The sequence below is a fragment of the Sturnus vulgaris genome, chromosome 13 (assembly GCF_052056855.1).
Source record: "Sturnus vulgaris isolate bStuVul1 chromosome 13, bStuVul1.hap1, whole genome shotgun sequence".
Taxonomy (NCBI): domain Eukaryota; kingdom Metazoa; phylum Chordata; class Aves; order Passeriformes; family Sturnidae; genus Sturnus; species Sturnus vulgaris.
In genome coordinates this window covers 864331-887550 of record NC_142255.1, presented here as the reverse complement: position 1 = coordinate 887550, position 23220 = coordinate 864331, and the positions used below count along the sequence as shown (strand labels likewise).

General features: G+C 53.6%; 1 protein-coding gene across 3 annotated transcripts in view; it reads left to right on the top strand.

Annotated features, from left to right (window-relative positions):
• Positions 1–21099, top strand: part of ZNF609 (zinc finger protein 609) — a 66298-nt gene extending 45199 nt beyond the window's left edge. For 2 of the 3 annotated variants that reach the window (XM_088172290.1, XM_088172289.1), the window contains exons 3-10: positions 7854–8079; positions 15745–15832; positions 16192–18547; positions 18981–19347; positions 19505–19680; positions 20178–20394; positions 20516–20585; positions 20733–21099. In XM_088172290.1, the coding sequence (XP_088028416.1) occupies positions 7854–8079; positions 15745–15832; positions 16192–18547; positions 18981–19347; positions 19505–19680; positions 20178–20394; positions 20516–20585; positions 20733–20739 (3507 nt within the window). In that variant the 3' untranslated portion in view covers positions 20740–21099. Of the gene's footprint in view, positions 1–7853; positions 8080–15744; positions 15833–16191; positions 18548–18980; positions 19348–19504; positions 19681–20177; positions 20395–20515; positions 20595–20732 lie in introns of all 3 variants that reach the window. The other variant, XM_014889987.2, reaches the window with a different exon arrangement.
• The last annotated feature ends 2121 nt before the right edge of the window (positions 21100–23220 follow it).

Sequence of the window (23220 nt, the reverse complement as noted above, 5' to 3'; positions counted from 1 at the left end):
GGCCCTTTTTGAGTCCTTGGAGGCACAATCCAATGCCACAGCTTTGGCTGTTGTGGAAGGTCCAGCTGTCCCCATACCACATTCACAGCTTGGTTGATCAAAACACTCCCAAACAAAGCCCATCTTTTACCCCACACTCCATTTCTTCTTTCTCAGCTCTGCTCTGAAAATACTAGGGCCTTTTACCACATCATCTCCTGTGCTTTTCAAGTTTAAAAGTTGGTTTCTTAGTGGTGTAATACAATCACATCCGTGCACGTGGTTGCGTTGTCTACCATGGGTCCAGAGTGACAGAGTGGTTGCAGTGGCTTTGTCCATTCTCACCTTGAAGTGGGCATGGGATATTGGGATGGATGTGGACAAAGCTGGTCCCTGGACTGTGCGCCGAGCAAGCAGAGGAGCCCATCCTAGACGAGACAGGTCTGAGCCCAGCTCATTTTTGCTTCAAGGCTCGGTCTACATTTACAAGAACCCAATTTTGTACTGAAATGATTTGTAAATCCCGAGCTGTCTCCCCTCTGATTGACTCCTATGTACTGCAGCTTTTCAAAGGTAAGGACTTCGTGCCTGGATAAGCATTAATTAAAAGTGATTGAATTATTAATGCTATGAGTTTGCATGCAGTGTTGTGGGGGTGTGTGTGGGTGTGTATGCAGGCGTGGCCGTGTCCTGGCATTAATTGCTGAAGGCCTAGCAGCCTCAGTGTTTTAGGGGTTTAAATTTGTGAGACTGAGGTAGAGGAAAAAATGGGTGAAAAAACTGAAGGAAAGGTTGAGGCAGGCAGGTGGAGCCATGCTATTCCCTGACAAAGAGCTGAGCTGCTGTGCCAGCTTCTTGTGCTCAGCCCTGCCCTACCAAGTGTCAGCTTTGGCTTGCAGTCCTTGTCTGTTGATCCTGGCCAAAGTTTGTTGGTAGCTTTTGTGTAGCTGTCGAGTGTGCTGTGTGGCACAAGGCAGACTCTGTAGGCAGGTTAAAGCCACTTGCCACAAAAATCCTGCTTTTTCATCTGATTTCTCATGCCTGCCTTGGAGATTCAGGTTTTAGGGATGTCTCTAGTTTGGCTATTTCAACCTCTGTGTCATTAGGCCAGGTTTGTTGACCTGGTGGTTAACAGTGGCTGGATCTGCCAGTGGTTTGTGAAAGGTCTCATGTATTTGTATCCTCCTTCTGGGAGATAGATGCACTGAGGTGCTTGTGAAACTTTTTACATTCTCCTTTGCCTGCTTAAATGTGCTGGTCAGCAAGTGTTTTTATTGGCAGCTGTTGAGCACTGCTTGGATCTTGGATGCAGCTGCCTTCTTATTTTGGTGGAAAGAAAATAAGCAAAAGCAAGACTTTCCCTCACAGTGGTTCTTCCTCGTAGAAACCTGACTTGCAGGAGAGATGGCTGGTGTCAGCAGTGCAGGGGATGCTGGGGGATGGAGATGCAAGAAGCAGCAGTATGAGAAGTCAAACGTATCTGCAATAGCTGTGTTAACAGAAGGGTTGGGTGCAGGTTGTGGGGTGTAATGGGAGACGTGTGTTCCCAGTGGGAAGTCACTTGCTGTCACCAGAGCTTTCCTGCTCAGGTAGTGCTGCCAGAGGTGAGGATGGTGACCATGGCAGCAGCAGTGTTGAAGAAGAGGCTGGAGCCTGGGTTGGTCATTGTGAAGAATGCTTGTAGCCGTCCATGGTCAGCTGTATGTTTCTAATCATCTCTGCTCTCCCATGACACAGGTGCATCTTCAGTGCTTTTCCACATAGGATCTTTCCCTTTTTCCCCACCGAGCTGCTTCACATTTTAATTCAATAAATGAAGAGACCCATGGCCCATCTGTGGGATATCTGTGGTGGATGATGGCTGAACAGAGACCCAATGGCATGTGATGGGACCAATGCACAGAGGTCCCAGCTTGGATTTTTTTTCCATGTCTCTTACTTATGTCACCTGTCCCCTTTCATCACTGCTCTTCACTACCTCTCTCCTGCTGGAGACATCTTTTTTTTCCCTTCCAGGAGCAGATCTGATAGTCTTGTAAGTGGTTGGAGCAGGTGACTTGGTGCCAACACGTCTGCCTTGGATACTATTCCTGGCTTTATTGAACACACAGTAATATGCAAGAGTGTGCCTCTGCGGTGTCTGCGTCCTCTTGATCTCAAAACACTGCAAGCACTGAGATAAGACTGGCTGTGTTCAAGCAGCGATTTTATTCCCCTCTCCTCTGCAGAGGGAAAGCAGCTCATCGTAAGTCATGCTGGGTTGTATTTGCATTTCTCCAACAATGTGGCTGAGGTTGATAGTATCTGGCTGTCTGCATAACTGGGTATTTGAATCCCCCATCACTGGCATGGTGGGAGGTTGTACCTCCAGCATCACTGGGTGGGATGTCTCACCCCAATATTCCCATTAACTGGGACCAGTTTTGGTGGTGCTGGTAGTGGGACTGTGAGCTTTTGCAGATATCCTCTTCCGGGCTTTGGTTCCTGTGGCCCACTTACCTGCAGCCACGGAACAGACTTCCTCAGCCAGGTTCACCCCAAAGGGTCCAGATAAAAATGAGTCCGAGTTGGGAATGTTCTGCCAACTGCAGCATTGTGCTGCATTGGGCCGTCCTTTTGACTACCATCTGCTCTGGCCATTCTGCAGGGTCTTGCTGGCCAGGAAAGGTGTTTGCAGGGATGGAGGCAAAGCCCCCATCTTGGATCTCAGAGCTGGAGTACAGGTGCTTGGCATGGCCAGGAAAGGACACAGAGGCACCTTTTGTAGGTAGAGCATTCCCATTACACGTTGCCATCAACAGCCAAGGGAGGTGCCGTGAATCCCAAGTCTGACAGGTAGGAGTAGATGGTGAGGAGCACTGGGAACAAGTTGTGAAGGAGAGTGGTGGGGAATCAGCCTCTCCTGGCTTGTTTTTAGGGGAATGCAAAGAGCCCTGGGGCTGGGAATTTGGGACCTCTGCTCCTTAAAACTCCTTATTTCCCATCTGAAATGCATGGCTCTTTGGTGGTGGTGCTGGCCAGGAGGTCCCACACTCTCTTGTCTTCTCTGGGCAGTGAACTCAAGGAGTGTGATGCTGAACCCGCTCCATTCTGCACACGTGGAAGCACATAGAAGCATTAATCCTTCTTTGTGGCCTTTAGCCCTTCTTGGTAGGGGGGGCTGTCACAAATGTCAATCCTTTTTTCTTGGAGCAGTTGCCCTGTGGGCTCAGATTTGCCAACTGAGGAACCAGTGTATTCCCCAAGTGTTCATATGGTCTGTAGAAATAACTGGCTTTGTTTATTTGAGCTTGTGTTTATCCAGGGAAGGGGTACTTTTGTCTAGGACAGAATTCTTTTTTCACATCTTGATGTCAGCGACCTCAACTTTCTGCTGTAGCAAAAGGGAAGAGCAATGGGGAGCAGCATAGGGATCAGTGCACTAGACCACACTCCTGGCTCCATCCTTGGACCTGATGCTTGTGCCACCATTATTTCCCTGCATGTGGGTGTTTGTTGGAAGCTCTTGTTGGCTGCTTTCTTGATGGAGAAATCCAGCTAGTGTTGAGTGGCAGCTGTACTGTTTTGGGGGGGATCTTCTGGAGCCTGTTGCACATGGCCTGAGGTTAAGTACCTCCAGTGTGTTGGGACGACAGCAGAGGTTGGTGAGGGATGTTACTGGGAGATCTGCTTGCAGGTGGATTTAAGATGGAATCGTAGATGTGGTGGGCACCAGAGCCAACGAAAGGGTTTTGTCTTCAGGCTCTGCATACCCGGCTTTGGGGGTCAGGTTGGAGAAGACTCTGAAATTCCTACCAAGGTCAGCAGAGGGGAAGAGGCACTGTGGTGCTGCGGTTTTGGGGTTTAGAAATTCCCACTGAAGATGCTTGTCATGTGGATGGATCTGCTCCCTGGGGATCTCTCTCCAAGGAGCTGGAAGCTAAAGGTCCCAGTTCCTACTCTGAAAAAGCAAAGCTGTGGGGCATGTAGTGACAGACCAGGACAGGAGTGAGAACATCAAAGCTCCCAAAGGTTGAGCTGAGCTGGTCAGTGACATGGGACATGTTGACTGCAAACCTCGAGGTGTGCTCCTGTGATGGACCTTTGGTCCATATTCTGTCTCCTGACACACACAGTCATGAGTTTGTGACTAGTAAAAAGGCTCCCTCTTGGCTTTTCTTGTCTCTCTGTCTTTAGGAGTGGAAGGACCTTGTAGGTGAGAAAAATGATGCATGTGGGGAGCCTAGAACTGTCTCAGATGCTTTGATGGTCTCACCCTGAGTCCTGACTGACAGATGGGGTTCAGATCTGGGGATGCTCTACAGCTTCAGACCCTCTCTGCCCTTGGAGATGCACTACAGATATCTGCTGGTTGCTCTTCTCGGGTTTTGGTGTTGCTTTTGGCTTTTATCTCTCCAAAATGCATTTTTCTTGCCTGACTTTGGTTATTGTGGACAAACCAAAATTCTCATAAATATGAATGGGTGGTCTGGATGGACCAGGGAGTCAAATTAAAACCAGTGGGGTGTTTTTATTTCTGGTATGCCATCTTCCATCTCTCTCATTAGTAATTGCTGCTGTGATGTCCCCTTGAGGGCAGCTGATGCTAAGGAGCCAGTGCTGCTAAGATGGCAGGAGCTGCTCTGTTTGTATCTCCCCGTGCCAGCACCCAGTGCCGTGCTTCCCTTCATGTGGGACCCTGTCCCGCCTTCCCGGGGGGCTATAACGAGGAGTAGGTTTTAATTATCCCCCAGAGCCTGGTATCCCATGGTGCCATTGGCATCACCCCGGACTCTCAGTGGATTTGTGTTTCCCCTATTGAGCAGAGCTTGTGCTGGTTGCTGCCGCCCAGGCTTGGCTCTGTTCCACTTCTGTCCTCAGCAGTGGTGAAAGCACGTTCCTCATGATGGGAAAGCCTCCACCAGAAACACAAAGGGCTTTCATTATGGGAGGCAGTGGCAGGCAGACACGGATGGCCAGCACTAGCACGCAGAAGCTTCACCCCATGCAACTCCCACAGGAGTGGTTGCAGACACACCAGGTTCTTCCAGCAGTGAGTGTAGCCAGTATTTAATCTTAGAGCCTACCCAGAATGGAAAGAGAAATAAATTTTATTTCTGCAAGGGGGATTTAGGGCCCAGAAGTGGTATGAGGGGGTGGCCAGAAGGTACAAGACTTGTTTTTGGACCAGGGAGCTCAGTTAGTACAGCCCTGGAGGTGATGTGAAACTCGCTGCTGTGGGGTGTGAGTGCTGCCCACCACCCCCAGGCCAGCATCGTCCTGGGCTCCCTCTCTCCCTCCAAGGGGAAGAGCAGCCAGAGGAGCTGCCCCATGGTATGTAGGGCTCTCCCAGCTATCCTGCATCTCCTGACCTTGCCCAGAAAGCAGGACGGTGAAAAGAACATGGCAACAGGAGGTAAGATACACGTAGAGAGGGAGGTGAATTAATCCATATGTCTTTTCCTCCAGCATATCTTTCAGCTTTTTTTGGTATTGTCCCAGTGGGGAACCTCTGCTCCTGCCCTCACCCTTGAAGAACCATCCTGAACCTTTTTATTTTGCTCTGGAGCTTCAGGCAAGGGAGCAGGAGAGCTGCCTTGTCTCCCCACAGCTGTTGAAAGAAGCTGTTTGTTACAGAGCAGGGTGAGATATGAAATCCCATCAAGCTGCCTTGCTTATTAGAGATCTCAGTGAGCTGCTTATTATGCACCATGGCATAATGCAGATTACGAATGTGACCGGGCGATAATTAGCAGAGCTGGAACTGTAATTAAACGCTCCTGTGCTGCGCTGTGGTTTCTGTTGCAGGGTGGAAGGAAGCTGAACGGTCTCAGCAGGTCCCCCATGTGCACACACAGCCACTGCTCCCCAGGCAATGGGGGCAAGTGATCCCTGCCGCTCCCTGGGCTGTTCCTGCTGCCCACCCCAGCCAGGTAGCCCTGCCTGGTTCCTCCCTGGCTCTTCCTTTGCTGGAGACTGACTTGTGGTTTGCAGAATGTGGCATTGACGAGCCCCTTCAAAGGAGCCTCATGCTTCCTTGGAGCATCTTGCCCTGAATCTGCTGATGAGGTTGCTGTGTTTTGGGGGCTGATTTTCCTGTGGGAGTCTTCTGGAAGCTCCTCTGGCAGCCTTCTGGTGGTTTTATGCCAAAACCACCCTTCTTGAATCCCATGGGATGCGGCTGGGCCACTGGCCATAGGGCAGCCTTGGAGGTGGGTGATCTGGAGATGGGTTTCTGGGGAAAAGCTGGTTCTATTTGTGGGAGATTGGAGATGGTTGTGGAGGAGGCTGCTGGGGAGGGAACTGTGGGGTTCAACCACTGTTGTTCAAGATCTCCGTGCCATCTTTAGTGCTGAGTGGGCTGCATGTTGCTCTCATGAGCTGTCTAAAGAGAGGATGGATGCAGGATGAGGAGAAGGGCTACAATCAGGAAGTGCTTTGTGTTCTGCTGGAAGAGCAAATCCACTTGCCGTATCAGAGAGCCAGGATGTGCTATCCTTCTCTCTCTCTGCTCCTCTGCCTAGAGGTTTGTGTCACCAGGGATGTGAAGAGAGTCTGTGGGTCAGGAGTTAGTGGGGAGGTGGGATGCTCTAGGCACTTGTTGTGGTTGTGGGCACCCTATTGGGTGGGACAGGCTAGTTTGGACGTGCAAGGTTCTGCTGGAGTTGTTTCCCTTTCTTGAAGGATAGAGATGTGTGAGCTAGAGAGGGAGCAGGCGAATTTGGCAGCTGGTCAGGACCAGGATGGGAGTCAGCAGCAAGGCTGGAAGGGATCATGGACCCGTGTCCACACTTGGTAACCACAAACTTGGGCTCTCCATGTCTATTGTTTTCTCTCAGCAGAGTTTTAGGGGGTCTGAGGGTAAACTGGGTGCTCTAGAGGAATCTTCGCCTGCTTGAAACTGAAACCTAGGGCAGCATTTCCTGCTGATGTGATAAGTTTCCTCAGTCTGCTTCTCTTCTGAGGTAGCCCAGTGTCTAAAGATCACAAATAGTAAAGAAAGGAGGTTAAGCTGAGGAGGAGCCACTCGCCCCAGAGCTGCTGCAGGTCCTTGCAAGCCAAGGTACAGGGGTGGCTGGCTTGGCTGATGAACCCCAAAGGATGGGAAGGTCTCCACCCTGCCCTTGCCTTGGCCAGCCACAGAATCAGCCCATCAGCTATCCTCCTCCTGACAGTGTTGTAATCTGCTTGCGTGGCAGAGCGGCCAAGGACCTTGGCTTCTCAGCAGCAGGGTGGCTTGGCCAGGCTTCCACTTGGCATGTTGGCTTGTTGGCTTTCCAAGCCCAGCTCTGGCTGTGGGATCTGGTTTCTGTGTGCAAAGAGAGCACAATGGCTGGATCAGGCTCTGAAGAAGATACTTGCATAAAGAAGAAGGATATGATCCAAGTCCTTGTGTCTGCAGGTGGTCACAGGGTAGTTCTGGAAGGAGAAGGATGTTGGTTTTCATAGGTGCCGGAGGGAGTCTGCTACTCGTTTGTCCTGTCCCGCTGGTTGAGCAGAAGCTCTTCTAGTGAGCCATCGGGCCCAAAGTCATTGACTGCATTAATATCTGAGCCATAGCCAAGAGGCATCCTCACCAGGGATGATTACAGAAGCCGTCTGTAAGGAACTAGCCAACAGCTCTTTCAAGCAGGAGCACAGATAACTCCTGCACAAGGACTTCTGGGTGTGATCTCTGTGACTACAGAGCTCCACAGGGTTACATGGGTATGGGCATGCCAGGGCAGGAGAGCCCTCTGAGATCCTTGTCCTCTGATGGGTTGTGGGACATGAACTGAAGGTAACAGTCCTGAGCTTGAGGTTCTCCAGGAATGTAAATATGTTGATACTTGCTCTCCCTTCTGTGTTCCCAACAGTATTCCTGATGGTGGCCATGTATCTCTTTTTCCCCACAGATGGAATCTCCGGTCTCTACGCCTGCAGTGTTGCCCTTGCACCTCCTTGTCCCCGTTGTCAACAACGACATCTCGTCGCCGTGTGAGCAGATCATGGTACGCACCCGCTCGGTGGGGGTGAACACCTGCGATGTGGCCCTGGCCACCGAGCCCGAGTGCCTGGGCCCCTGCGAGCCTGGGACCAGCGTGAACCTGGAGGGCATTGTCTGGCAGGAGACGGAGGACGGTGAGTGTCACAGAGCTGCTTGCTCTCTGACAGCGTCACGGGGGAGTTACAGCAGTCCCTTTCTTCCCATGTCCCTGCTGTGTTGTTCTTTGGCATGTTCTGGGCTTTCCTGCCACCAGTTGGGTGGTCAGGACAGAGGAGCCGTGTGAGAGCAGTCCATAATCCATCCAGCAAAGGGAGTAATGGGCCAATACTTGTGTCAGTGCCATGTGTTGCGTTATCCCTTTGCCCAGAAAGCAGGCGAAAATCTAAGCTGCCATTTCTCTGCTCTTCGACAAGAGCTGACTTGTTCTGGAGATGCCAGAGGAAAGGCTGTGCCAGCCGGCACGGGAATTTGACAGAGTTGACTTCATTTTTGCTTGGCAACCCGCAGGTCTGTCACAAAAACACTCAAACCCTGGGAGGCAGCAGAAATCTCCTGCTGGATTAAAAAACCTCAACGGAGCTCTCAAAATTGACTCAGTGGGAGATCAGCTTCTCGGCTCTCTTGCCAAACTAAGCCAGTCTTTTTTTTTCCACTGGAGCTCATCTCATCCATGCGCAGCTTGGTTTGCTTTCCCAGGTCCTTTGATGGCTTTTTGCTGCTCTTGGGGCTCTGCCAAGGAACACAGGGAATGAATAGGTGGCTCAGTGGCCCATGGCAAGCGCTGGAACTTGGCCTTCCCTCTAGCCTCAGTGAGATGCTGGAGGTTTCTGCCTTGGGGAAGCACGTGGTGAGCTCCTTGTGTTTGTGTCTCGAAGCAAAAACAGTCCAGAAGCACAAAGGTGAGAAAGCTGTGGTGGTGGAGCCTGTTGATGAGTCATCTCAGCCAGGTTTCCATGTGCTCCTCTTCGAAATCTGCTCCCACTCTTCCATTGCTGTTCTGTGCGGAGAATGAAGCTGTTGGCCTTCATCCCAGCCACTTCTCACTGAGACTATTACCTGCGATGGAAGCTGAGCTGAAATCTCTATTCCCATGAGCTGCTTCCAGTGAGGTTCTCTTGTCCCATGCTTTGGGAAGGTGGGGTTGGGTCCAGTTTGCCTTTTCTCTCTTCCTACTGGGAAATCGGTTTTGAAACTATGATTGACACAGGACCACATGCTGCAGTGGCTGCCAGTGTGAGCACTGAAATTGTTCCCCTTGGAAAAAGCATCTTGAGAAATAGCACCTGAGCTGTTTTGGGAAGAGAGCAGTGGATAGACCATGCTGGGGAAGACTGGGATATCTAGCTTGGGATGAGGACCTCCACACTCCTCTGCATTACTGTCCATCCCATATGGGAAAAAAATTGACCCTGACTGAGGCAGCTGGGAGCTATATGTTTTTTCTGCTGTTCCAAGGCAGAAGGATGCCACGTAAAATCTGTGAGAAGAAACACAAAGCAGGAGAGTTCAGGAGCCCTGCTCTGCACATGCCAGGGCCAGGGGATCTGCAGGGTGGATCTGCTCCAAAGAAACCTGTGAAAGATCTGCACTGATCTACCACCTCCCCAGCACTGTGTGATCAGTGTCTCCAAGAGCCTGGTCACTCTGTAGGATATAACACCTTCAGCTGGGGAAACTGAGACACAGCTGGGCTGGGTTTTGGGACACACAGCAGCACAGAGAAACATTGGCACCCTCCATTTGTGGGGCTCCCTCATCTCCCCAACTCCATCAGCCTGCTGTCCTGGTGTGACTTCACTCAACCCAAAAGCCCTGGAACTGCAGAGTTATCTGAAAATCCCAGAGCTGCTGGAGAGCCCCACAGGCAGCAGCAAAGCTGATGAGAGCTTGGGCCTTGTATGGTGGTTTTGGGTAGAAATCAGGAGAGGGTCACAGTGGCCGTGCCAGGATGGATGAACTGAGCATCCCTGAGGCAGGGAGCACAAGAACATCCTTCCCTGCCAATTCCTGGTTGAGAGGCTTTGCCATGGGAGCGGTTGCTGTTCTTTTCTCCTGCTCCTCACCCCAGCATGAGCTCCATGCCTGTCTGCCTGTCCGTCTGCTTAACCCTCACTTCCGCGGCCACCATTTTGGAGCATGCCATGGAGGTGTCCTGTGATTTCCCACAGCCCAGATATTTTTTAGTCTGTGGTCAGTGAACGCACAGAGATTTTCTTCTGCCGGCTGCTGATGGTTGCCACTGTTGGGAGCAAGGATTTCACATCCAGTCCTGCACAGAGGCGAGCCCTGATACTGCCTTTGATCTCTTCGGGTCTGCTGTGTGTCTTGGCTCTGGTCACACAGCATCTTCTCGCCCTTGAGTGAAAAGGCAGAGGGGAGCCCTCCCTGTTTTTTGCCTAGCATCTCTCCTCTACCTTCCCATTGTCAAAGATGGAGTCAGGGGCAATGCTGGATCTGGCTTTTGAAAGCTAGAGCTTGTGAAATATTCAGGGATGCAGCAAGCATCTCTGCTTGCCCAAAGGATACAGAGGAGAAAGCTGTACTACGGACATGTCTGCAAAGCCAGACGAGGTGCTCCAGCATCTGAATACTCTGCTCAATAGCTCCAGAGGGAGATATGTCTCCCCTTGCTCCTTGGGATGTAGCAGCCTCATTGGACTGCTTGGAAAGACCCCAGAGCAGTGGAGTAGCTATTGGCTTGCATCAAGTTTAGAATCACAGAACTGATGGTTTATTTGAAATGGTTTATTTGAAAGGGACCTTAAAGCCCAGTTCATTCCACCCCCTGCCATGGGCCCGGACACCTTCCACCAGCCCAGGTTGCTCAAAGTCCCATCCAACCTAGCCTTGAACACTTTTAGGGATGGGGCAGACAGAGCTTCTCTGGGAGACTTGTGCCAGGGCCTCACTACCCTGTCAGGAAGGACTTTTTTCCCTAATACCCAGTCTAAATCTCCCCTCTTTCAGCTAAAGCCATTACTCTTTGGCCTGTCACTTCTTGGACTTGAAAAAAGTCCTTCTTCAGCCTTCTTTTAGATCCCCTTTAGGCACTGAAAAGGACTCTAAGGTCTCCTTGAAGGCAGCCTTCTTCTCTCCATGTGGGGCTGCAAAATCATGGAGAAAAGCTTCTGAAACCAAAACCTGGCAGTGCTTGGAAGGATAAGTTGGACAAGAAGGACAAGTCCATCTGAGATGGGAGCGTGAAGCGCCAATGAACCTGATGATGTCCTTCGTGCCCTGAACCAACTTTGTCTTCATCTCCCCCTAGAAAATCTGCCATGAGTCCATAAGCCCCGCTAAAGGCATCCCAAAGGGCTCCCACCACCAACCATCTGGCTCTGGGCTTTTGGTCCACCTTCTCCTCCACTATTCCAGGTTGGCGTTGGCCCAAGGTGTGGTCTAGCTGGTAGTGAACATTGTTATTCATGCTCTCCTGTGGCCGTGCTGGTGATACCGTCCCTTTGATGAGCAGGGATGTGTTTTATCAGGATGTTTTCAGTGGGGAGCAGCTGTCTCAGGAGCTCCCCTGGTGCTGTTGTGTAATTCTGATCCTCAGGAACTATTAACTGATCTGATCACACCGGGAAGCATTGCTCTCTTTGCTGCCTCAGGAGCTGCCAGGTCTTCTCCATCCCTCTCCCTGAAGTTGGTGTCACCTGGCTTGGACCATGTCACCTCACCTCCCCATGGTGCCACACCAGTGCTGATTGTAGCAAAACAAACACAAACCCTCTGAGATATGAGGATCATGATGTGACAGCACCTGGAAAATGTCAGCACACTCTACATCCCTTCCTCCAGCTCCTTCCTGGGACGTTAGTGGCAGGTTACGCATGGCTCAGATTTCTGTACTCCGGACAGTTGAATTGTCCTTTTGCAAACTTTTTGTGAGGGTTGATGGAGTACAAGCCTGCCCAGGGTTGGCACATGCCAGTGTGGATGCGTCCTTGCTTGGATCACAAGGGAAATGACATAGGTGGGGATAGAATGGAGAAGATGGGAGGGTGAGAGCAAAGACCTCTCGAATACAATGGATAGTGGTTTAGACTCTTCCTTTGCCAGTTCCCATGGGAACCATGAATGTATCTCATCAGGTCTCATGGACTTATGCACCTTGAAGTTCTCTCACAGATGGTTTTTCCTTCTCCCAGTCCCTGTCTTTGTCTCCTCCATCTCAGGTGGTGTGGCTGGAGCACTTGCTGGTGAAGATCAAGACAAATAAGTGATTGAGCCCCTCAGCTGTGGGCTATCTTGACTGCAGGCTTCCTTCCTGTGTTTGAGTTTCTCCAAGAGCTCCCTGTTAATCCATCAGGTCTCCTGGCATTTCCACCTGACTTCTCTTTGTTGGGATACATTGCTCCTGAATTCAGGGATGAACCTTGGACATCAACCAGCTTCCTTGGGTCCCACTTCCCTTCAGCGCTCTATCCCATGGCACTCTGTCAAACAGAAGAGGCCGAAGTCATCTCTCCTGGAGTCCAGGGCAGTGATCTTTCTGTTGCTGCTGTCCCTGGAAAGCAGTTGGATGGCCAGGGACAGTCATGTGCCATCTGAGCATCCATCCTTGCATGGTATGATGGGATGATCTTGTCTCCCTCTGGGCCTTCTGGGGAAACTGTGTTCATGTTGCCTGTCAAAGTTCGATAGAGGGGACTTCTCTGTGAGAAGACACAAGAAAGTTCCCCCATGTTGGAGAAGGTCAGCTAAGGCCGAGCCTATCAGCGATGAGGGCAGTGCCTCTAGGATAATGTATTTAGGAAGTGGAGAAAAAGCAGCCCCCGTTCCCCATACCCCTGTGCTGTTTGGGGGCAGAGAAGTAGAAATCAGGAGTAAAGTTGACCCTGGGAAGAAGCCAGGAGAAAGTGTTTTAAGGTTTGGTTTTATTTCTCATTACCCTACTCTGATTTGATCTGCAATAAATTAAATTAGTTTCCCCAGGGTGAGTCTCTTTTGCCCGTGATGGTAATTGGTGAATGATCTCTCCTCACTGGGTGAGGTGACAATTGTGCTGGACAGCCCCGTGGTGTCCCCTGTCTCCTGGCAGGAGTGTGATGGCCATGAATAGCTTTGGGTGTTGTGTCCCAAAGCCTGGGCACTACAGGTCAGGTGGGATCTCAGCACATGGGCAGGGCTTATGGAAAAGCTGGAGCATCCTGAAAGTGATGCAGCTGGAGGAGAAATGACAAAGATAATTTCGAAGATGATGCAGCTGGGGAAGAAATTAATGGAAGAAGGGGCATCCCAAAGCCAGGGCATCCTGGAAGTGATGCATGTGGAGGGGAAATTCATGGAGCTGTTCTTGGTTGGGCTTGAGGGATTCATTTTTGGAAAGGGTGGGGGGAAATGTGCCCCATTACAATGGCTCCTGGTGCCCACAGCAGCCTTGTCCTCCATCCCACATAATCCTAGGATTTTCTCATACACTGCCTTCCTGAATGGCAACTTTGCACCATCACCAACGCTTAATTTTTCCAGCCAGGATGCAACTCTGATGTGAGCACTTAGTGAGCAGGATGCTGAGTGGTTTGCACCCAGATTTGGGTGGTATCAATTCCTTAAGAGCTTCAAAGATGTCACCTTCCCATGAAAGCAGGTGGGATGGGAGTTACCCAAGCAGGCTTCCTTCTGTTCAGGAGCATCTGCATTCTTGGAGATGCGAAAGCACTGCTTCCTCACTGCTGCCCTTGTCATGCCTGTGCCTGCTCATCATCCTGCTGTGGGAGGGGGACACAGTGGGTGAATAAAGCTGCTTAGGATCTATCCTGGGGTTTAAATTGTCCTGGGTTATTGTTGGAGGATTAGGAGGGGATTTGGAATGATTGGTTGCAGCAGGTTAAATATAGGCTGGTGTGTGTTGGAGGTCTGGTGTTCCAATAGGGAAGGAGAGACAGTGGCAGCTCGTTCTGCCCCTTCCTTTTTCACCTCTCTCTTGTGACTGTGGTGGTCAGGAGGAAAAATGCCAGCACCTCCTTTCTAGTATCACACATTGGCCCCAGGATGCACAAGACACTCCAGTGGTTTGCCATACAATTAACTTCCAGTGACTCACATGGTCTTCTCTGCCTTCAGAGGGATTGAACTGGTGGGGAGAGCAGAGGGACCGGGTGGGATGGGGCCTGGGTTAGTGCTGTTTGTTTCTCTGGTCCTTTGGCAGCTCCTGGGAGGATCCCACAGCAGCTCCCCAGAGGTGTCCTGGAAATGGTGGGGCTGGGTTGGAGTGTAGGATGTAGCCAGGAGCTTCTTTGGGTTTTAAGGAAAGGGGGACAGGCTCCTGCCTGCCAGAAACTGCTGCATTAGGAAGAACAGAAGACCACATTTCATGTACCCTCTTTGGGATGTCTGGAACTAGCATCCCACTGTTCCCATTGAGCTTTCCTTCCCATTGAGCTTTCCGTGTGTGGGGCTGTGAGTTCCCAGCAGCTGGTTTCTCCCTCAGGTTGTCTCCATCATCACATCCTGGTCATGTCTTTGTTAAGGCAAGTCTCCAGCACCTTCCTCTGAAGGCAGAACCCAGCTTCTCTTGCTCACTAGGATGAGCTGGTTGTGGCTCTTGGCCGTGTGCTGGCACCATGTCTTCCCATGATCTTTTGGCAACATTTTCCAGGAGGAAAGAGACAAAGAGAAGGTCTGCATTTCATTTCTCTTTCTGAAGGAGCCACACGTGTTGGACCTTGGCTCCATGTATTATCCATGCTGAAGCCTGCATCTGGCTGCTGGCATAGCACAACGGGGGATGTGGGCTGAGATTTATAAACATACTTCAGGCACAGCTGCTCCAGGCTCCCTCGGCTCCATTCATCTCCCAGAGCCATAGATCTTGCTGCACTCATCAACCCTTGCAAATGCGTTACGGACTTTCACCTTGCTTGGATAAATGTGCCTGGCACAACAGACTCTGCTCCAGTTGTGTGGAAATCAGAGTGATCCGTGGCAAGGAGGAGACCTTACAATGCTGAGGGATGCTGTGGAAGACCTCTCTGCCTCCCAGAAGAGGTGCTGAGGGTCCTTGGCCTCAGTGTGGGTGTGAGCCAGGCAGTTCTTCTTCTGAATTAGTGTGGAAAAGCTGAAACTCTAATATTTTCTGAATGGCCAGTGACTTTCCTCCGTGATGGGAGGATGTGGCCCCACGGATGGCTCTCCAGATGGAAATACAGGGCAGAGGAATGCCCCTGGAGGTGCTGAAGCAAAATGGCCTAGGGTAACAGTGGTTATTCTGCCAGGATTGGGTTTTCCTGCCAGGCACAGTCACCTCAGCAGGAATGCTGGGCTCAGCTTGCCATCTAGTGGCAGTAGCAGCTTTTCCCAGAGGGTCATGAGGTTCATGGCCATGCTGGTTTGTAGCCTTGCTGGGGGGTCTGTAGCTCCACTTTGGGATCCACAGCCTTGCTAGGGGCTTTTTGCATTTTCCCCAGTGGCTTCCCAGTTCTTTCTCTCTGGAGATCACATTCTCTACCCTATGTGAGCACACATGGAGCCAGTGTGGATCTTCAGGTCTCCCCTGAAATCCCACAGCCCTTTGGGGCTCACTGTGTTTTAACATCCCATGAAAGTAGGGAACAGGAAGAGGGGTTAGGTGAGACATGCCAATGAAAGGGATGAGCTGGGAGTCTCCAACTCCCACCTTGCTGCCCCTCCAGCCCTGAGCCCAATGTCTCACCTCTTCTATGAGCTCATGACTCCTTGTCCGCCCTCCTTCAACCCTAGAGCTAAGATCTTCACCCTGCCTGTCTCAAGGGGCAGTTTCCTGGCACCGTGGAATCACACCTGGCCCTGTCTGATCCTTTTCCCTCACCTTGCAGGGATGCTGGTGGTCAATGTCACCTGGAGAAACAAGACGTACGTGGGGACGCTGCTGGACTGCACGCAGCATGACTGGGCACCTCCCCGGTAAGTGGGTGGGGGGCTCTGTTGGGCTCTTAGCACCAAGGGCAGATCTAGCCCTGTATGGCCCGCACAGCACCAGACACTCTGCCTCGGGGCTGCCACAGGAGTGGCATCTCCTCCTTGCCCAACCCAACTGCTCCCATGACACTTTGCCCCTACAGTAACATCTCCCTTGTCCTGGGGCCTGGAGGTGGTTTAGCACATCCCAGGGGACCTCTCTGGTTTCTCTTCATCGGTCAGTAGGGGGAGAAGTCTATGGATTGGTAGTGAGGGGAGTAAGGGGGTCCCTACTGTGCCTTGGGGACAGCACAGCCCCGCACAGCCATCTCTCTGTTAAAACCTCTGTGTCCTCCTCCTTGCAGGTTCTGTGACTCTCCCACCAGTGACCTGGAGATGCGCAACGGTCGGGGAAGGGGCAAGCGCATGCGCCCCAACAGCAACACACCAGTCAACGAGACGGCCACTGCCTCGGACAGCAAGGGGACCAGCAACAGCAGCAAGACCCGGGCAGGAGCCAACAGCAAGGGGCGCCGGGGCAGCCAGAACTCCTCGGACCACCGCACCCCGCCTGGTGGTACCACCGAGGATGTGAAGGCCAGTCCCTCCTCTGTCACCAAGCGGAAGAGCAAACCTCTCTCCGACATGGATCTGAACTCCAGCTCGGAGGACTCCAAGGGCAGCAAGCGCATCCGCACAAACTCAATGGGCTCGGCCACAGTGCCACCTGCCACAGTCAAGGTGGAGCCAGCTATTCTGGAGCGCAACTGCCCTTCTCCCATCCTCATCGACTGTCCCCACCCCAACTGTAACAAGAAGTACAAGCATATCAATGGACTGAAGTACCACCAGGCCCACGCACACACGGATGACGACAGCAAGCTAGAGGCAGATGTGGACAGTGAATATGGCGAGGAGCCCTCCCTGCATGCAGATGTCGGGAGCTGCAATGGTGCTGCTGCGACACAGAAGGGCTCTCTCTCACCCGCTCGCTCGGCCACCCCCAAGGTGCGTTTGATGGAGCCACACAGCCCCTCCCCATCCAGCAAGTTCAGCGCCAAGGTCCCTTGCAAGAAGAAGGTGGGTGGGGAAGGGGACACAGACCTGGGTGCTCTGTCCAATGATGGATCTGAGGATGGTCCCTTGGTGGCCGATGAGACGAGTAATGATGACTTTGACTCTCTGGAGAAGCGATGCATGGATAAGGACAAGTCAAAGAAGGCCTCTGGTGCTAAACAGGAGAAGATTCCTTCCAAAAGCTTGAAGTCTGCCAGACCCATTGCACCAGCTGTCCCCCCGCAGCCCATTTACACCTTCCAGACTGCCACGCTCACCACAGCCAGCCCTGGCTCCTCCACTGGCCTTGCCACAACTGTGGTCCAGACCATGCCCAACAGCCCTCAGCTCAAACCCATCCAGCCCAAGCCAACAGTGATGGGAGAACCCTTCACTGTCAACCCTGCCCTCACCCCTTCCAAGGAGAAGAAGAAGAAAGACAAAAAGAAGAAAGAGCCCAAAGAGGTGGAAAACCCTTTGACTCCTGGCAAAGCCTGCAGAGCGGAGGAAGGTAAGAGCCCTTTCCGGGGGGAATCCAGCGAGCTGGGCATGAAAGGTGAGGGGCTGCTGAATGGTTCATCTGACCCCCACCAGAGCCGACTCGCCAGCATCAAGGCCGAGGCAGATAAAATCTACAGCTTCACTGACAATGCACCCAGTCCTTCCATTGGCGGGGCCAGCCGGCTGGAGAACACCAATCCAGCCCAGCCCCTGACCCCACTGCACGTTGTCACCCAGAATGGAGCAGAGGCCAGCTCAGTGAAGACCAACAGCCCTGCCTACTCGGACATCTCTGATGCTGGGGAGGATGGGGAGGGCAAGCTGGAGAGCGTGAAGGCAAAGGATCCGGAGCAGCTGGTCAAGGAAGGCGCCAAAAAAGCTCTTTTCCCACCACAACCGCAGAGCAAAGAGTCTCCCTTCTACCAAGGCTTTGAAACCTACTATTCCCCTGGCTACCCCCAGGCTAGCCCAGGACCCCTGAACCCTGGCGGGCAGTCTGCAGCTGAGACACAGACCTTGAAGCTGAAGAAGGACGAGGAGCAGGAGAATCCAGAGGTTAAGGTGAAGAGTGAAGGCTGCGAAGAGAAGAAGGCAGAGCTCGGCAGTGGCTCCAGCCAGCAGCCCTCGGTCATCCAGCAGCGCCCCAACATGTACATGCAGTCCCTCTACTACAACCAGTACGCTTACGTGCCACCCTACGGCTACAGCGAGCAGGGCTACCATACTCACCTGCTGAGCACCAACCCTGCCTACCGTCAGCAGTACGAGGAACAGCAGAAGCAGCGGCAGAGCCTGGAGCAGCAGCAGCAACGAGGGCTGGAGAAGAAGGCGGAGCTGGGCTTGAAAGAGAGGGAGGTGGCACTCAAAGAGGAATGGAAGCAGAAGCCACCCATGCCCCCAACACTGACCAAAGCCCCGAGCCTCACGGACCTTGTCAAGTCGGGCCTGAGCAAGCCCAAGGAGCAGGGAGGTCCTGATATGGCCAAATCCGTCATCATCCCCAAACTGGAGGACTCGTCCAAACTGTCTAGCAGCCAGGTTGCTGAGGGGCTCAAGGTGAAGCTGAGTGAGGCTGGTCATCTAGGGAAGGAGACGGCTGAGACGAAGGCTGGCTCCGAGTGTGGCCGGCAAGCAGAGGTGGACCCTGTTCTCTGGTACAGACAGGTAATGCCCTGTTCTGTCTGCCATCCCAGCCTTGGGTTTGCTTCTAGAGGAAGCCACTCACCAGGCTTTGCTGGGACCATCACCTCAGAGAACACATGTTGTCCTCTGCTTGTGGTGGGACTCCATGAAATTCCCTTGGGGCCAGAAAAAGGGTGGGGCTTTGAGGCCATGGACGAGCTAGGGAGAGCCTAGGGAAGGGGAGTGGGATTTGCTGGTCTCCTCCAAACCCAGCCTGGATTTGGGAAGGGTGAGGCTGTGGGGAGACAGCTGCTCTGGTGGTTGGCTGTTCTTGCGGAAAGCAGAGGCCACAGATGGGCCACAGAGAGCCCAGTGAAGGGGAGTGGGGTTTGCCAGTTTCCTTCAAACGCAGGCTGGTTTTGGGACAAGCAGGACCCGGGGAGGCAGCTGTTCTGACGGCCGGCTGTTCTTGCAGGAAGCTGAGCCCCGGATGTGGACCTATGTGTACCCAGCAAAGTATGCAGACATCAAGACAGAGGATGAGAGATGGAAAGAGGAGAGGGACCGAAAGTTGAAGGAAGAAAGAAATCGAAGCAAAGAAGCCTCGTCCAAGGAGGACGGGAAGGAGAGCACCAGCTCCGAGTGCAAACTGACCCCCACCGAGGAGGCTCGCATGGTGGGGAAGGACCCCAGGCCCGGTGTCCACGTCCCCGTGTCCTCACCCCTCACGCAGCATCAGTCCTACATCCCGTACATGCACGGCTACTCCTACAGCCAGTCGTATGACCCCAACCACCCCAGCTACCGTGCCATGCCCACCGTCATGATGCAGAATTACCCAGGTAGGGAGCCGGGGGCTTCAAGGGGTGTCTGTTCCCATCTGTCTCTGCTCTCAGGGTGGGGGATGGCTGTGGGACATCCTCACACACAGGCAGAGCCACATGCTCCCACTGTGCTGCCCGAATACTCCCAGTGCCCTGACTGCTATTCTTCCCCCAGGATCATACCTACCCTCCAGCTATTCCTTCTCTCCGTATGGGAGCAAGGCGTCCGGCAGCGATGACAGTGACAAGTCCCGAGCCAGCCCCAGCGTGAGCTGTAAATCCAGTTCAGAGTCCAAGGCCCTGGACATCCTGCAGCAGCATGCCAGCCACTACAAGAGCAAATCACCTACGGTGAGGGTCAGCAGGGCGCTGGCTTCGCCCAGCTCTGTGGGATAGTCCCTGGATCCTATAATGAGGTGGGAGCAGCTCTGCTTGCTGTGTGGTTTTGCTGTTTCTGCTGCTGTGGGAGACCTGCAGCCATGGATTCCAACATTACAAATCCTTTGGAATGGACCAGCCAAACCTATGCCCCAGTGCTGGGGCTTCTCCAGGCCCTGCAGCAACCAGGTGACACTTGTCCTCAGCCCTGGAGCTGGCAGGTGGGATGTGGGGGCTGTCTCCATCCCGTGGCCCCTCCTGGGCTGAACTGGGAGACAGAGCTTGGACACTGTGAGGAAAGAATTGTCCTGAAACAGGCCCTGTGTGCTCCACATGGCTTTTGGCCATCCCACCCTACTTCTCATCGGCATCATGGGAACCTTTTGGGCAAAGGCAGAGGGAGTATCCTGATACGTGCCCTGAGGTCACTGGTCATGTCCTTCAGTATGTGTCTGCTTTCTCCTCTCCAGATAAGTGAGAAGACGTCTCAGGAGCGGGACCGCAGTGGCTGTGGGGTGGTGGGGGGCGGCGGGAGCTGCAGCAGCGTCGGGGGAGCGGGTGCGGGGGAGAGGAGCAGCGACCGGCCCCGCACGTCGCCCTCCCAGCGCCTGCTCTCGACACATCACCACCACCACCACCTCGGGTACTCGCTGCTGCCAGCGCAGTACAACCTGCCCTATGCAACAGGTGAGAGTGGGGCTGGGCTGGGAGGGAGCTGCACCCGCCCTTGGGCCATGGGACCCTCACACTGTCCCCGAGGTGCCCGGCCCTGTCTTCCAGCTCCTGATACCTCTTCTCTCCTCTCCAGGTCTCTCCTCCACAGCCATCGTTGCCAGCCAGCAAGGCTCTGCTCCCTCCCTATACCCACCGCCCCGGAGGTGAGAACGGTAAGGCTCTGCTCCTGCCGCACCTCCACGTGGGCGGCCGGGCTGGGCGCTCATGGGATGCCCTCGAGGGTTTAGGGTTTAGGGTTTGCCCATGGCGTTGGGGCTCACGGGAGCTGACTTGCCCTTGGGTCGTGGCAGGATGTGACACACCGGGATGCCTGGGCTGTACAAGACATGTGACTGGCTCACATGGAGAAGCGCTGGAGACTCCTTTAGACATCAGTTGAATGGTGTTAATTGTACTGCTTGATGTTCCTGCCATGATCCGAGGCAGACTCTGTCTTCTCCCCTGGTCGGACACACACTGACTCCCCACCCCACCCCTCTTTGGTGAGTGGGTGAGCTGGTACCTGCAGATATATTTATTCTACTGAGCACCAGCACTCAGGGTGGAGGTGACCCACCTGCTATGAAGAGGAAACAGAAGCACTGAGGTTTCTCGATGAATTTGGGACCCTGCCGTGTCTCTGTGAGCTGCTGCTTCACGACAGGACTGGGGGCGGGGGGGGGGGGGGGGGGTGGGCTTGGAAGAGGGGGCCGAGCCTGCCGTGTGGCCACAGTTTCAGGAAAGGAAGGAAGGACTGGCTCACAGAGCCTAGGTGGTGTCAAGGGGCTGGTGTGGGCCAAGCAGGTGGGTGGCAGCCTGGCTGGAGGCAGCTGTGGGGCTCTCCCCGTCTCTCATCTGGTCCTGCACCCCACAGCACCCACAAGTCTGTGCCTATGGGCAGGAGCCACCAGCATGCGGCCAATGTGGCCCCCAGAGTGGGGCTGGGGAAGCTCTTAGCCTCAGCAAAGCAGCCTCTGCCATTGGAGGCTGAGGCTCCATGGGGCTGGGGGCAGCAGGGTACACAGAGCTGGGGGCTGCGTCTGTCACCCCACAGGCTGCCAGGGCCCCCCAGGCCGTGCACAGTCCAGACCTGCCTGAAGCTCCTGCCCATGGCTTTTGCTTTGGTTTCTGAGCTGCAACTGTGCAAATCCCGGCCTTTCCTCTGCCCCACTACCATGGCAAGTGCCCCCCAAACCGTGGGACAGCACATCCTGCTGTGTGGGCTGTGTCTCCCCTTTTCATCCACCTTTTGCTTTTAGGGCAGCTTCCCCAGGCTGCAGGCAGGGCGCAGCAAGAAACAAGCACACTTAGGTTCTTCAAGAGGCACGTGGGGCCATGCTGGTCCCCGCTCCAGCCTTGGCCCAGTGCTGGGGGCTCCAGGTCCTGGAGGAAGATGGTCCCCACTTCTGGCTGTTCCCCAACTCAGAGGACAGGGGCGTTCTGGTCCTCTGCCCCCAGCCCCAGAGCGGCTCTCTCCAGGCCGACACTCTACCTCGGCCCTGCAGCGGCCAGGCCCTCCCTGCTCTCCCCCCACCTCTCCCACTGCCTGGCCGGGGACATGGGGGCCATCAGTCTCAGTTGTGCGTGTCCGTGTTCCACCCGGCCTCGAGGGCCGCTGTACGGGGATGCTCTGCCTGCTGGGCTCTGTACATACTGTAAAAAGCAATTGTTTGAAAGCTGTTGTTTTGGGTTTTGTTTTCTTTCCCCGTTTCTTCCCCATCCCACTGTACCCAGTTGGAAAGGAGGCACTGGCTGCTCTTGGCCCCGGTTCAGGTGCCAGCAGCACGGTGGCCTCAGCCTGCTCTTGTTGTTTGACTCATTTTTCTTCCACTCTATGTTCTGTTTGGAAGGAGACGGGGCCGCATGGCCCGGCACACTCTGCAGGGACAGGGTGGGTTGATGGACCCACCCCACACCCGTCACAGAGTCAAATGCAGCCACGGGACTGGGGACTGGTGGGGTCGGGGTGCTTTGGAGAGCCCCACATCCCACCCGTGGAGGAGTATCCCACTGGTTACTCCTACCTCCAGCCTTGGCCAGCCTGGCACAGCTGGGCTCCCAGCATGGCCAGGGCCCACAGTGGCTCCAGCAGCGCAGAGGAAATGCCTGGGGGTGGCACAGGCTTTGCTGGCAGTTGGATGGGGTCGGGGGGCTGCTCTCCACCTTCCCAGCTGGGTCCCAGTTGAGTCTCCCTTTAGGTGTTAAATGAAACAACAGTTTATGCAGAATAGGTTTGAGGTTTGACATTTCAACATTTCCTGGGTTCTCTGGGCCAGCTGTTGCCCACGGGGCCACCCCCAGCCCTGGTGTCAGACTGTTGGTGTTTATAGCTCGTTTCCATTGGCGTTGCTGTGTTGGGTTTCATTTCAGTCTTCCTGACTCTGCCCTTCTGTAAAGTGTACATTATTACCGAGTTCCTTGTTTTTTTTTTATATATATATATATAAATATATATATATACAAACTGTACTCTTCTTGCCTTTGTACATTTAGGCAAGGAGGGAGAATAAATCTTTTTAAGAGACAATCACAAACCTGTGAGGGTTGCTTTTTCTTCCTCTTCCCTCAAGTCTGGTCCTTTATCCCCAAAACATGTGGCCAGTTATTTTTGGGGATGGGAGAGGGGATTTCCCCATCTTGGGCATCTGACAAGATTTCTTGATGCTCATTCACCCGAGGCTTCTGCCCTGCGCTCCTGGATCTGCCTCTGCCCCAGCACTCATAGCTTCGATGGGTGCTGCAGCTGAGCTCAGACCTGCTAATTGGAGGCAGAACCCCCCAGGCTTGAACCTCTGGGCA